This window comes from Vulpes vulpes, chromosome 1 (genome assembly GCF_048418805.1).
Source record: "Vulpes vulpes isolate BD-2025 chromosome 1, VulVul3, whole genome shotgun sequence".
NCBI lineage: Eukaryota > Metazoa > Chordata > Mammalia > Carnivora > Canidae > Vulpes > Vulpes vulpes.
This window is the reverse complement of record NC_132780.1, coordinates 53,719,057-53,733,381: the sequence shown is the minus strand read 5'-3', so window position 1 is coordinate 53,733,381 and position 14,325 is coordinate 53,719,057. Positions and strand designations below refer to the sequence as shown.

General features: G+C 39.2%; 1 protein-coding gene across 2 annotated transcripts in view; it reads left to right on the top strand.

Moving 5' to 3' along the window:
• The window catches only part of LAMA2 (laminin subunit alpha 2), a 580,166-nt gene that overhangs the window by 527,388 nt on the left and 38,453 nt on the right, over positions 1 to 14,325 (top strand). The window contains exons 52-54 of one of the 2 annotated variants that reach the window (XR_012002712.1): positions 3,543 to 3,691; positions 8,537 to 8,657; positions 11,485 to 11,661. Coding sequence is in view for 1 of the 2 variants with exons in the window: in XM_072764558.1 (XP_072620659.1) it covers positions 3,543 to 3,681; positions 8,537 to 8,657; positions 11,485 to 11,661 (437 nt within the window). In the remaining variant the exon portion in view is untranslated. The remainder of the gene's footprint in view (positions 1 to 3,542; positions 3,692 to 8,536; positions 8,658 to 11,484; positions 11,662 to 14,325) is intronic. The other variant, XM_072764558.1, reaches the window with a different exon arrangement.

The window sequence follows — 14,325 nt, the reverse complement described above, 5'->3', positions numbered from 1 at the left end:
GATGGACAGCTTGGAATCATTATTATGCCATTAATAGTTGTAGCTGAACAGAGATGAGAAAAACCAAGCAGTCATCTCTCAAGTGAGATGATGCAAAGCCCTAGAGCAAACAGCAGTATTGAAGGGGGCATAGTAGAGGCAAAGCCCACAAAGGAGGCTGAAAAGAAATATTTGGAGAAAGGAGAAATGAGGAAGATAAATTTTTCAGAAGATCAAACTGAAGGCAGAGTGACCAGTTAGGTTCAAGAATAGTCCAGGCGGGAGATGAATGATGGCTTGAAATAAGAGTTACCGTGGGCTTTGATGCTAGGGAAATGCAGAAGAAATCCACAGCATGATAGCACCACACAGTTATCAGAACACCAGCAGTTAAAAAGACTGAGCATACCCAGGGCTGGCAAGGATGTGGAGCAAGTGGAATTCTTACACACCTGCCGATAAGGATGGAAAATGTACAGCCGCACTGGAAAGCAGGCTCGCAGTTTCTTAACAGGTTAAATATGTGCCTATGATGTGAACCAGCCCTTCCACTCCCACGCATTCACCCCAGACACCTGAAGCATATATCCATACAAAGACCTTGTACCAGAGTGTCCACAGCACCTTTATAGGTGACGCTCAAAAAAAAAAACAAAACTAGAACATCTATTAACAGGTTGACAGATATGCAGATTGTTGTGTATGCTCACAATGGAATACTATGTAGCAATACAAAATAATGACTATTAATATGCACACAAAACGGATGAGTATCAAATATTCTTAGTGAAAGAAGGCAGATGTAAAGGAATACGTTTATGTCAAGTATATAGAAAATACAAATGAACTGATAGAGCAGACGGAGGCAATGGAGAATGAGGTTGTGTAGGGAGGCACAAGGACGAGGGATATCGAAGAGGCATAGGGGAACTTTTAGGGTGCTGGATATGTTTGGTTTTTTTGAATGCGGTGATGGTTTCACAGATGTACACATATGTAAAAAATCGTTAAATTGTATCCTTTCAACATAGGCGACTTAAACTATGTCAATTATAGTTTGGTAAAAAACATTTTAAGAAGATAGGGTAGATATTAGTGTTGTTTAGGAGATAAAATTATCAGGGCTGTTGACTGATGAGATGTGGAACGGTGAAAGGACAGTCAAGATGAGTCTCTAATTTAGGAGATTGGGTGGGGGGATCATGGTGCCACCAAATAAATAATGTGGATTTGGGTATAGAAAGATAACCATTTCAATCTGGAATATATTTTGTTTGAATTTTATCTGAGAAGATATACCGATGATGGTGTCTCACCTGTTGGATGTGGGTTTCCAGGCAACAATCAGGTCCAGGCATATATATTTCTGAGTTGTCAACATATAGTAAGTAGATATAAACTGGGAGGTTGCCTGGATAGCTAAAATCCAAGAAGTAGCCAAATGAAGACACATTAGGGAACATAACACTTCAGAAGTGCTCAAAGAGATAAGTCACAGAGAAGGAGATTGAGGATGAGGTTGCTTTAAGGTACAAGACAGAGAGGCTGGCATTATGAAAGCCAAAAGAGGATATTTCCTAGAAAGAAGGGAATGTTCACAACCTCAAATACTGCATAGACATGGATTAAGATAAGGACCAAAAGCCCCCACCGGGTTTGGACACGGGGAGGTCCCTGTGGATTTGAGCAAGATGAGACTCCACGGAGTAGCGGGAGACAGATGCAAATAGGCCTTCCTTTCCGTGACCAGATTAGCTGTTTTGTGTGAGTTCAGTTAGAAGAACCACAGCCACCTCCAGAGATGTGCCATTCCCCTCAAGTGCACCGCTAGAGACACAAGGTGGAGAACAGTCATTTCGATTTTCACCAAACAAGAGAATAAAGGAATCACCAAGTAACAATTCATTTACAAGAACTCAGCATTGATTATAAAAGACTTCCCAAGCCCCTACTCTTGGTCTAGCATTTACTAAGACCCTTATTTCCCTGCTTACCCATAAATGATGTCTGAACTCATCAACTCTGAAATTTTATGTGAATAGCTATTCTGGAAGGGAAAGAAATAGGGCAGGAAATAAAAGCAAGTGTTAGCATTTCCTAGCAGAACCCACTTCACTGCTATCACTCAGGAAGGGGAGAGAAAAGCCCTTCCTTTAACTCAGTAAAAATATGCCACCCTGTGTCTCACCACTGGAGTTAACACTTGGGCCAGTGAGTTTCAATTCAACGTATTTCTGCTCTTTAATAAGTTTTTCTTAGAATGGTTTCTAAAAATGCATATATTCGCTCAGGGAAAAGGGAGAAAACTACCTCCAGTCGCTGGCTTGCCTGCAAGAGAAAAGCAACATCTCATTTTCACAGACACCATTAAAATCTGTACCGGATCGGTAGAAAGAGGCTATTTCCATGTTCCAGTCAACAGCTCCTTATGAAAACTTCTTTGCTGATCTGGATAAAAAGGAATATGAATGAAAAAGTCTTGAAAATGGTTTTATAATTTTTTTTTAATTTTAGCCACCAGTCCAGTCAATAAGATATGTGCATGTAAAATTAATGCCCGTATGAAAGTAATTAATTTTTTAAATCTTGACTTGCTAAGTATTTTTAATAGGATGATTATTTAACAGGTGTTTCTTTTTTATTTTTACAAAGCTCTACTTTGAGGATTTGAGGTATTCATTGCTTTGGTATTTTATTTTGGTCATTTTTTAATAAGCTAATTATGTTTAAGAAACTTTCTACCGATTATGGTGGAATTTTTTTGAGTTTGATATTTTTCTTTGTTTCTCAAAGAACACTATTCTAAAAGATGATGTGTTAAGGGAAAATAATAATGCTCCGTGGTTAAATAAATTTGGGAAATACTTTTTTTTGCTCTATGTCCCCCTGTGGGAACATTACATTGAATATTAGTATGTTGAAAGATCTGGGCAGTCATAAAATTAAAATATATGTTTAATTTTGCTTAACCCAATGTTTGTCATATTTATTTGAACCAGGAATATCCAGGAAACTAGCATTCCAAAGAATAAACCTTTAGAAATACCCGTATAATCCATGAGTTCAATTAGCCATTTTCAGATCCTTGCTAATTCAGATCCGCTATCAGGCAAAGATTCAGAGGCCAAATCTCTCATGATAATAAACTGATGCCTCAATGTGCATCGAGGGTCCAAAATATGGGAAGCGGTTGAAGGCTAGGCCTAAACAAATAATAATGGTGAGAAGCACATAATTCAGAAAGAGCCCAGCCTGGCTCTTCAAAATGAAGGGGAGAAAATCAATGAGATAAGGGGTTCCTGTCGGCTTTCTGTACAAAACAGTTTAAACAGAGAAGAGCCTCTCCTTTCCTTTGTCTGGCTGTTATTTTTATGCCCTTTTTGTAGATAATAATTTATTTTATCAGTGTCGCTGCTTCTGCAGTTATTAAATAGACGTGTGTAGTACAGACGCTTGAGAAAGTCAATGTTAATTTGAGAATGAGAGTAAGTTTATATTGAAGTAACAGCAGTGATACGGATGTGGCTGGTCTTGCTCATCTAAGCCTTTTCTTTCCTTTACAGCCAACATATCAATCGTAGATATAGATACTAACCAGGAGGAGAACATAGCGACTTCATCTTCTGGAAACAACTTTGGCCTTGACTTGAAAGCAGATGACAAAATATATTTTGGTGGTCTGCCAACACTGAGGAACTTGAGGTAACTCAGTGTGTATTTAGAGCTAAGGATTAAGTTTTAATTAAATGGCCACTCTGCTCACTCGAGTTCTGAAGTTTAATTACAACAGGAATGTCACATAACCTTTAGTTGCAGAAAGGCTTAATTAAAAAAAAAATCATGTTACATGTTAGAACAACACCTGGATTTAGAAACCCAAGGATTAATTTGATATCTCTGTTGAAGGGATGGATGGAAATCACTATTTCTCTCATATTCACCTGATGAAAAGAATCATAAAAGTAATTAAAGGTAGAGACTAGAGTTGCATGTGCATCTTGTAATTGCCTTTTTCTTGCATAGTAACTGGAGATAATGGCAGGCTGACACTGCTTAGTGTTCTAAAAATCAGTCAGTGTTCCAGGATACTGTGAGGATAACCTAGTTTATTGCTAAGCATTAGCGTGTTAATGGTATGTTGGAGCTTTTCCATATGCCTAATGCTAAAGCTATATTAGGAATTCTCGTGCCTGTGCCAACATTTTTTTTAGATTTCACATATGTTTTTTTAGATAGCAGGATGGGGAGATATAATTAGCTCATAGTTTAGTTCAAAAAATAAATGCCAGCAACCAAAAAAATCTCAGAAAATATTTCATATGGTATTTAATTAATGTACTGCTTGTTGTAAAACATCTCGTAAGAAATAAAAGTTATAAAGCACTTGATGCTCAATAAATGTTAATTGAATTTAACTAGAATGGAATGAATCGATTTGGTTAAACCATGAGAGTTTACTACAAATACAGACTACTATGTTTTAGAGTTTCGTTGAGTTAGTTTTTAGTTGTTAGAAATGTCCTATCTCGGTTGTTTCTACTCTAAAAAGACACACCACGATTGGAGGTAATCTCAGAATAATTGAAAAGCATGGTAGTTAGTTGTTCTCCTATTTTCCAGATGAGTGGAGTGCACATACCTCATTTTAGGATAGCTAGCATACAGACTGGGTTTTACTCTTCTCCATGTACCTAAACCCATAGACCAGGCAACTAACTTCCAGTCTTTCAAGGGTTTAAGTTAATACGTTTCATGGGGCACATAAACCAGCTCTGCATTCATCCACGTTATAATGGACTTGTGGCAGGAATGTAAACCTAAAGTATCTGGTCAGAAAAATCATTGCAGATCAAATGCATTTGAATAGTAATGTAGTGATGACTCAAAAATCTATTTATTCAGTCAACAAGTGTCTGTTGAGCACCTACTCTGTGTCAGACACCATAGAAATACTAAGGATCCAATGGTTGCTTAAGTCTAGGATTTGTTTTGCAAGATCATTAAGTAAATTCCCTACAAGTGAATTGAATATAGCCAAAGCAAGGCTATGGAGGCATGGCTTTATCTATTCTAGCGATGACTCTCTTTTAATGATCATAAAGTGATTTTTAGGAATTATCTGCAAAAGTATGTATGTTAACCAAGTTGAGACGGGTTTATGTATTAGTTTTCAGACTACATACCTAATGAGTCTGTATTGCTAAGATGCTTTTACTTGCACAGTACAGCATTCTACAATATTTCTATGGCACATATTCCAATATAATCTTTAGACACATATCTGTGACTAAGCAAGGAGCCACGCATTCATAGTTGGCTGTTATTTTGCCCACAGACAGGATCTTAATATGATAAAGTTCAAGCGATGAGGTAAAGTATTTTTACATGTGTTAAATGCAAGCTCATTGAGAGGCAATATTTATCAGCTACTCATGAATACTATGGCATAGTAATGTTTGTGCATTTTCCCATTCATAAGATAGATTAAAATTAGTATTTTAAATTTAGACATCAAAATAAAAATGTCCCAAGAGAGCAGTGTGGAAAATGGTCATCTTTGGATTCTAATTTCACTGTGGCCAAGGGCATATGTCTGTTTTCTGTTCTGTGGGTTTTGCTACATTCCCTTCCTCCTAAGATCCCTGTGAGATACTTTTTAAGAAGACTTAGGAATAAAGTTTATTGTTTTACTAAATGAAAATGCAATTATAAGTAAATTGTGTTTGTTTTTTCTCTTCCCTTTGACCTAGTATGAAAGCAAGGTAAAATTTAAATTATGCATTATGCATGTCTTCTTCGAGTGCATGGGTTGGGTAAGCGTGGCTTCTTAGATAAAGCGGTGGTGCAGAAGCAGAGCAGCACCTACGCGGCTTTATTCATACATTTCATGAGCAAGTACGGCTGCATTCTGAGTTCTCATGCTGTCCCTTACTTACAAAGATGCTGCTGCTCACCCACCGGGAACTGGGCTGCGATTTCCCTTATTTCACCCGCCATGAGGACAGATTGGCTCTGCTTATTTTTCCAGCTGCCCACGCACAGTGGCCCCTGGTGCACATACACAGCAGCACACACGCCAAGGGAAGCCGGTCAGGCTCAGGGGCCCCTGTAGGTCTGGGGAACAGAGCAAAACAGTCTGAAGGGTTGAACCCTGGACTCCGATCTCCGTAGCACCATGCTGTCTGCTGAACCATCGCCCTGTGCTCCCGAATGCTCACCACTGCCTTGCTGCTTTTTGCAAGCCTGCAGATACGCAAGCGTGTACAGGGCCCTTGCACCTCTTTGCAAAGCTGCTTATTATCATTATGTTGATATAGAATTATCTGTGAAGCCAGATAAAAGACACCTCTGGAAATACTATATTTAAAAACAAGTGTTTGCCTTAATGGTGAAGAAGCTTGTGAACAGCCTCCCTCGCTTCCCAGAAGCGTTTTAAATGCCATTTGCAGAAAGGCATCAGCATGAGAGCTATGAGCAGCAGGTCTCTGTACGCGGCTGATGATACCCCAGAGACGTGCGCAGCCTGGCACACTCTGGCCAGAGCCTGGTGCTTTGGTATCGCAGAGCCTAGCTAGGCCGTCTTTCTGGAAAGGAGCTACTATGGCTGAACTTATCCAAGGCATTTTTAAAGCAAAGGCCAGACTCCTAATAGCAGAAAGTGGAATATATGGAAATGAAAGTATATACAAAAAGCAAAATCCGAGTTGTTTTGTCACAATGGAGTGATGAGCCGAGTCGTGTTATTTGCTGAGACGGCTCAAAGGCAAAGGCTGGCTTTTGGTGGAAATGTATAGACCCCTGGAGTGACACTGTGTGGCTTCGTAATGCTGCCTTTGAGGCCAATAGAGGAAGCAGGGACTTGTGGTTACCATCAGGAGTCTGATCACCATACGTGATTGCTTATCGCCCATGCTCTTCCTCGTGTTGAGCCTGCTACAGCATTGTGTTTTGAGATAGTTCACTGTATGTCCATGAAACAGTGAAGTACATGACTTCTAGAGGTGATTTACTTCATTGATAAGACCTCTGAAGAAATGGCGCTAAATCCATCCTCCTCTAAAGGAAGATGAATACTCGGAAGGAAATCCACCCGTTCCCTTCACTTTATAAACAATATTATAAGCAAGATCCTCACCCTCCAGTTGGGTACATCCTTCGTAATAACCAACTGACTGAAGAGAAGAAGAAGACATTGGGAATAAGGGGAAATGATCAAAGAAATGAAGTGGCTCCAGAGAGAGAGAGAGAAAGGAATAAATACTTGGCATGACATACATCACCTGATACACATACCAGGATCTGATTTCTGTTCCCACCTCTTTTTCCTCTTTCCATGTGTTTTATTGAGGCAAAAAAGTGGAATCCGGGCATCATGGGACCAGGAGGAGAGAATTAATCACTATCCTAATAGTATTTTGGTGTTGATTAGACAGGTATTACCGATGCTTATTAACACCAAAAAAAGTATTATGATTTTTTAACCCAATAGACCTGGACTGTTCCATATGGTAGCCATTAGGCACAGTGAATAGTTAACTTTTAATTACATAAAATGACAATGTTCAGCTTCTCATTGGCCTGAGCTTCATTTCAAGGGTCAGTAGCAACATGTGACACATAACTATCGATTTGGACAGAATATTTCCATCTCTGTGGAAAGTTCTATTGGACGGCGCTGCTATCAACTAAATAAACAATTACTCTCACTGACATTTTACCAGCTTCTGTTTATTGAGCACCTACTGAGTGCTAGCATCTTCGTATTTTTCTAAGAAGTAATGAATAAAAAGTAAACATTCAAATGCTATTTTGAGGGTATAGAAGCCATCTTCAACCTTATTGGAAAAAATGTACGTTTTTTACCTTTGGCCGCTTTATTTTGTTATTGCTCCAAAATACAATAAGGACTTTGGGGTCAATCTGTAAATCCAGCGTTGCAGTATTTTTTTTTATGACTATGTAATCCAAAAGAATGTTTCTTTGGCTTTGTTTCTGTTAAAAGCTTTAAAGAGCATACAATATTTTCTTAATCTTTGGCTACCCTTAATCCCCCCGCAAAAAAGCCTCAATGAAAAAAATGTTGTCTTCTCAAAATAAATGAGTACAGATATCTTCCCCCTAAATTTTGAGCAACTTTTTTTTTTTTTACTTTTTTTGGTATATAGTTTTATCATGCTGCCTACACATTTGTCTACTCTTTGGTACCAAAAAAAAAAAAAAAAAAACCACATTCCACTACATATATGAAGCCCTTAAGAAATCAGTTAATTCCTGGACCTTGAATTTAAAGGCTGTGGTGAGATTAATTTAAAAGAGAGCAAGAAAAACTGCATAAAGATTCTTTCTGCAGGATTAGGGTAATATCCATGTAACCCAACCAGGAGGTAGTGGAGGCAGAGTCTGTTGAGCACGTGTGTGCACCTGTGACGGTTTGAGGGACACCTGCCTGCCCGTGTGTCAGCCTGCCCCACGTGGCTTGCACCCTGTAATCACAAACACTGTACTGCCATTTCCCTGAAGGTCACACTTTTTTGTTTTCCATGTAACTTTTCAACAGACCAGAAGTAAATTTGAAGAGATATTCCGGCTGCCTCAAGGATATCGAAATTTCCAGAACTCCATATAACATCCTCAGCAGTCCTGATTATGTTGGTGTTACCAAGGGGTGTTCACTAGAGGTTAGTTTGGTTTTTTAATGGCTCCCTAAATGCTTCCATACCTGATTTCACTTACGTAGTTTTGGTGCTCTTGTTAACCTATTTTAGATTCCCAGGGACCCTAGTCTTAGCTATGCTTAAATAACAAAGCGATGTTGAAGCACGTCCATAAATCACCATAGTCACATAAACGTAGGCAACGGTATGATTGAACACTCAAAATTGTCAACCAATTCCCCATGTGTGTAACACTTCATAACATGTATTTTTAATATTAATCTCTTTTCTGGTTCTCTCCTCCTTTCCAGTACTACTTTTCCCCTTTCCTCGTTCTTGTCATCTATTTTAGACTTACGTCCTCTTCAGGTATTACATATAGCTTTGTGCAGCAGCCCTAAGTTTTTTTTTCCAGAATATACTAGGAATTTACACAAATAACAAGCAACCACGTACACCATAAACATTAGTGCTTAGCATCTTGTCTATCGTTTGAAAGTCAAACCTCCGTGTCTTTGAAAATGGCACCGATTAGGAACCGTCCACCAAGACCATCTTTGGCAGGACTGCGAAGTCCCCTGCTACTGGGCGTCTTCAGACCTTTTCTTTGTTGCAGAAGCAGCCCCCTTGTCCCATTGAACCCCTCTGCCCCGACTCTTCACTAGGGGCTGACTCATAGGAGACAGAACACAGGTCCAGCTCTGCTCTCTTAAAATGTCTATAAGGAAGAGTCAACAGTCATTAGGAAATAGTAGCAAGAAGTTTACGGGCATCCTAAAAGCAATAAGTTTGGGTTTATAAAAAAAAAACAATGCTAAATGCATCATGCTTATAAAATTTTGATTACACTGATATGATACAACTGTTCATTTTAGCTGTTTTCTCCACTGTAATAATTCTAAGGCATGGTTGTAGGATTCAGGGAAGTGAAGGGAGGAGGAGGAGAAAGAAAAAGCGAATCCATCCCTGCGACATGAGATTTAAAGACTGGAACAGAACTTTTAGGGTCTTCATCATTAGAGGCTCCAATTTGGAATTAGCCATAGATATCCATCATGAGATGCTTGGGAATAAGGGAAATACAGCATGGAAACTCGAAGGATCCATGCTGACTTCTTTAAGAAAGTTTTACTGAGAGTTTTAATCTTCCAAAGCCTAACTCTCATCCATGTCCAAAAGATATATACATGAGGATGGAAAACTGTCCAGAAAATGAATAACCTGTATGTGTGAAAATGCTAATTCTGTAAAGGTACTTTTCAGTCACCAGGAATTATTTTACAACTGAAATACGAGGCAGAAATGATGTGAAAATAAATATTGAAAAGTCTGCGCAGTACTTTTATCTGAACTATCCAAAAGTCTATGATTTGAAAATTGGAAAAGAAAATAGATGATACATTTTACAACACTTATGTCACTTAACTGGGCCCGAAACACAGTGGGGAAAAAATATTCCGCGTTAGAGGATGCCTTGCTTTTACTCCAGCAAAATCCGGCACTTGTAAAATGAGCATTTTAAGCACTCAAAATGCCCGACTACATGGGTTTGCTTCCTAGCACCTTCATGCAGTGGAATCCTCCTGCCATTAAAAGTGATGATAAGATCTGTGTTCTGAGAGAGGTATCTCCCACATATGTGGTGAAAAAAAGAATTTACAGAAGAATGTGCCTACCGGGGTTTCGTTTAAATACAGAGAGGAGGAGAGAGGAAGAGGGCAATTTGTTGTGAAAAATAAATAAATGAATGCATGCATGCACGATAAACAGATGGATGAATGATAAAAGCTCCATGCTTTTATCAGCTTTGAGATGGGGGTGATTTTTGCTTTCTCTCTTTTGTACTTTGCTACTGTCTAAAATGTTATTGCTTTAAATTTATTATTAGGGACAATGGTACTATTTTCATTTTGAGAATTGGGCTTTGGAATGTTTGGTTTGTTTACTTTTCAGATTGAGCTTTCACCTAACTTTTTATTCTTCTAGAATGTATTTATACATTTGATAGCCATGGACATCTTCCCTTGGGCTCATCATGGAGAAAAATGCAGACATAGACCATGGTCAGACTCCTCTGTAAAACAGAAACAATTAGTTGATAGAGGGTATTCAAGGGATTATCAGAGTGTTTTCCAGGGCGATTTAGCAAGATAGATCTACACCAAAAGAAAATGTCATCTGTCGGTCATAATTGTGTGTATTTTAAATCAAAAGTGCTCAAATAAAAGCAGAGGCCAGAGGCACCTGGGTGGCGCAGTGGGTTGAGCATCCAACTCTTGGTTTCAGCTCAGGTCAGGACCACATTGGGCTCCATGCTCAGTGGGGAGTCTGCTGGGGGGTTTTCTCCCTCTCCTTCTGCCCCTCCCCCTGCTTGCTCTCTCTCTAAAATAAATAAACCTTTAAAAAAAAAAAACAGAGGCCAGATTTTTTTATTTTAACCCAAACTGCTCAGAAAGTTCAGTCATGCCTGGAAATAGTATTTCTTCAGTTACTGCAAGCTCTCCACATAACTGAGTCTCATGCTTTCTAAAACAATGTATTTCATGGTGATGCCGAGTGCCCGGAGGAGGGTGAGTGAGACAGAAATTTCGACATTTTCACTTCTTTTTGTTTTAAGGTTTTATTTATTTGAGAGTGCACTCGAGAGACAGTGGGCACGAGCAGGGGGAGAAACACACACACAGAGAGAAGCAGACTCTCTGCTGGGCAGAGAGCCCGATGCGGGACTCAGTCCCTGACCCCAGGATCCTGACCTGAGCCAAAGGCAGATGCTCATCCACCTGAGCCACCCAGGTGCCCCTAAATTTTCATTTCTGATGCTTTCTTCTCTTTTTTTCCCTTTTGCCCACAGAACGTTTACACAGTCAGCTTCCCCAAGCCTGGTTTCCTGGAGCTGCCCCCTGTGCCAATTGATGTAGGGACAGAAATCAACCTGTCCTTCAGCACCAAGAATGAGTCTGGGATCATCCTCTTGGGAAGTGGAGGGACGCCAGCCCAACCCCGGAGGAAACGAAGGCAAACTGGACAGGTACCCTCCTACCTGGTTGGCAGGGCATTTTCCTTTGCGCTTATAGAAGACAGTTATTTTATAAGGAGCCTGGCAAGACATTTAGGCTTTATACATTGCCTTTGTGGTTTTAGATTTGCATCACTTATTTCCACTCTCATATTTTTTTAAGACAGTTATCTCCACAAGGATTTTCCTTGTTGGTCAGCTCTAGATGCACGGGCCCTTGTATTTGCACCCGTATTTCATATGGGCTCGGCATGTGTGTGTTTAAAGGGAGAAAGCTTACAATGTATTCAGATTACAATAATATCCCCTTATCTCTAAGTCTGATTACTTACCGCATCTGTAGATATCCCACTAGGGTCTCTTAAATTCAAATTTAGATCCCTTCTCGGATCAATTTCCCAGTTTTGCTAGCCTACATGATGCAGTCTCTTCAAGTCTGACCACCCCACCCTCTCTGGACACAGAGAAGGCAGGGAATGGGCATGGGATAGGAGAAAGCAAGTAGAGCCTAACGCACCCATGCATGGGCAGTGGCCTATGCCCAGGTTCATTCTTGACATGGAGAGAAAGCCCACAGAGTAGCTGCATTGTCAGGTGTGAACCTCAGTTTCATACCCTACACCCGTACGATTCTGTTAAAAGCGATCTCTTAGGTGTCATAACTCTTTCCTGCCTTGATATTCCTCCCGGACTTTCCATCTTATGTTTTTAAATATATACATTTTTCCATTTAATCTTGTTTTTCTTAGTGAAAGAGGTCATAGGAATTATCTAGTCTACCATTGCCAAAGAATGGAAGGAACGCTTTACAAATATGCCCTCAAATATGGATGCATCCTTATCAACCAGATTGCGGTGGTTGTGATTTTAGGTGTTTTTAAAGTCACATTTATAATTTAAAATTGAGTAGTCGGTAATACGGTTGACCCTTGAACAACATGGGAGTGAGGGACACCAACCCCCCCACTCAGTCAAAATTCCACATATAACTCTTCACTTCCCAAAGACAGTGTGCTACTGACTGGAAGCCTTACCCATAATGTAGTCACTCAATTAACACATACTTGTATGTTATGTATATTATTCGCTGTATTCTGAAAGTAAGCTACAGAAAAAATGTTATTAACAACATCATAAGGAAGAGAATACAGTATCTTAAAAAAAATCCACATGTAAGTAGATCCACACGGTTCAAATCCCTATTATCCATGGATGTTATTATATAATAAATCTTATTCTCTTCCTGATGAAAAATAAAGACCGAACAATATAAATTCAAAGATATGAAACCATGAGTAACTTGGGTTATCTCAGGAATACAAGAGTATTTTAATATCAGAAAACCTAAAAATTATATAATCATCTCAATAGATGCAGAGAAACCATTTGGCAAAATTTAATACCCATTCCTGATTTTTTTTTAATTTTTATTTATTTATGATAGTCACAGAGAGAGAGAGAGAGGCAGAGACATAGGCAGAGGGAGAAGCAGGCTCCATGCACCGGGAGCCCGACTGGGATTAGATCCTGGGTCTCCAGGATCACGCCCTGGGCCAAAGGCAGGCGCTAAACCGCTGCGCCACCCGGGGATCCCCATTCCTGATTTTAAAAACAAACCATGCAACCTAACAATATGGATGGATATTAGAAACTGAAAAGAAATTTAAAAAGATGCACCACATACTGTATGATGCCATTTTCACAGATTTCTAATACAAGTAACATGAAGCAGGAGCTACTGGCTGGCTCAGTTGGTAGATCAGGTGACTCTTAATCTCAGGGTTGTAAGTTTGAACCCCATGCTGGGTGCAGAGATTACTTAAAAATAATTTATTGTATGTATGTATGTATTTATTTATTTATTTATTTATTTATTTATTTAAGTAACACTAAACATATTGTTTACAGATATACATATGTGTGTGTGTGTGTGTGAATTTTCAAAAATAATTTTTAAAAAGCAAGGCACTGATAAAACTACAATCCGTGTTAGTGGTCCCCTCTAAGATGGTGAAGCTGGGCGATGGAGGTATTCTTTTATTTTTTTTTTTTGTAAATTTTTTTTTTATTGGTGTTAAATTTGCCAACATGTAGCATAACACCCAGTGCTCATCCTGTCAAGTGCCCCCCTCAGTGTTCGTCACCCAGTCACCCCCACCCCCGGCCCACCTCCCCTTCCACCACCCCTTGTTCGTTTCCCAGAGTTAGGAGTCTCTCATGTTCTGTCTCCCTCCCTGATACTTCCCACTCATTTTTTATATTCCCCAAATGAATGAGACCATATAATGTTTGTCCTTCTCCGATTGACTTATTTCACTCAGCATAATACCAATGGAGGAATTCTTAAACTGGGTGGCACTCATTTAATTGTAGTTTTATTGGTATTCATTCAATTGTACAGTTGTGAACGTGGCTTCATTATTTACATGTATGTCTCTTAAATGTTGAGGAATGCATCAAATAGTTGTAATAGAAATAATCTTTAAAGAATAGAGGGAGGAAAACGTGTCATTCCCTCTCATTTCTTAATGCACATAATAAGTGCTAGATACATCTAATATTTAAATTTCCTCCTAAATTCCTTGTCTTTTATCCTCATCAAGACTAAATAAATGGACTTAAATCACCAGCTTTCAGGATCGTTCTTAGAATTAGAACCTGCGCCCATTAAAACAA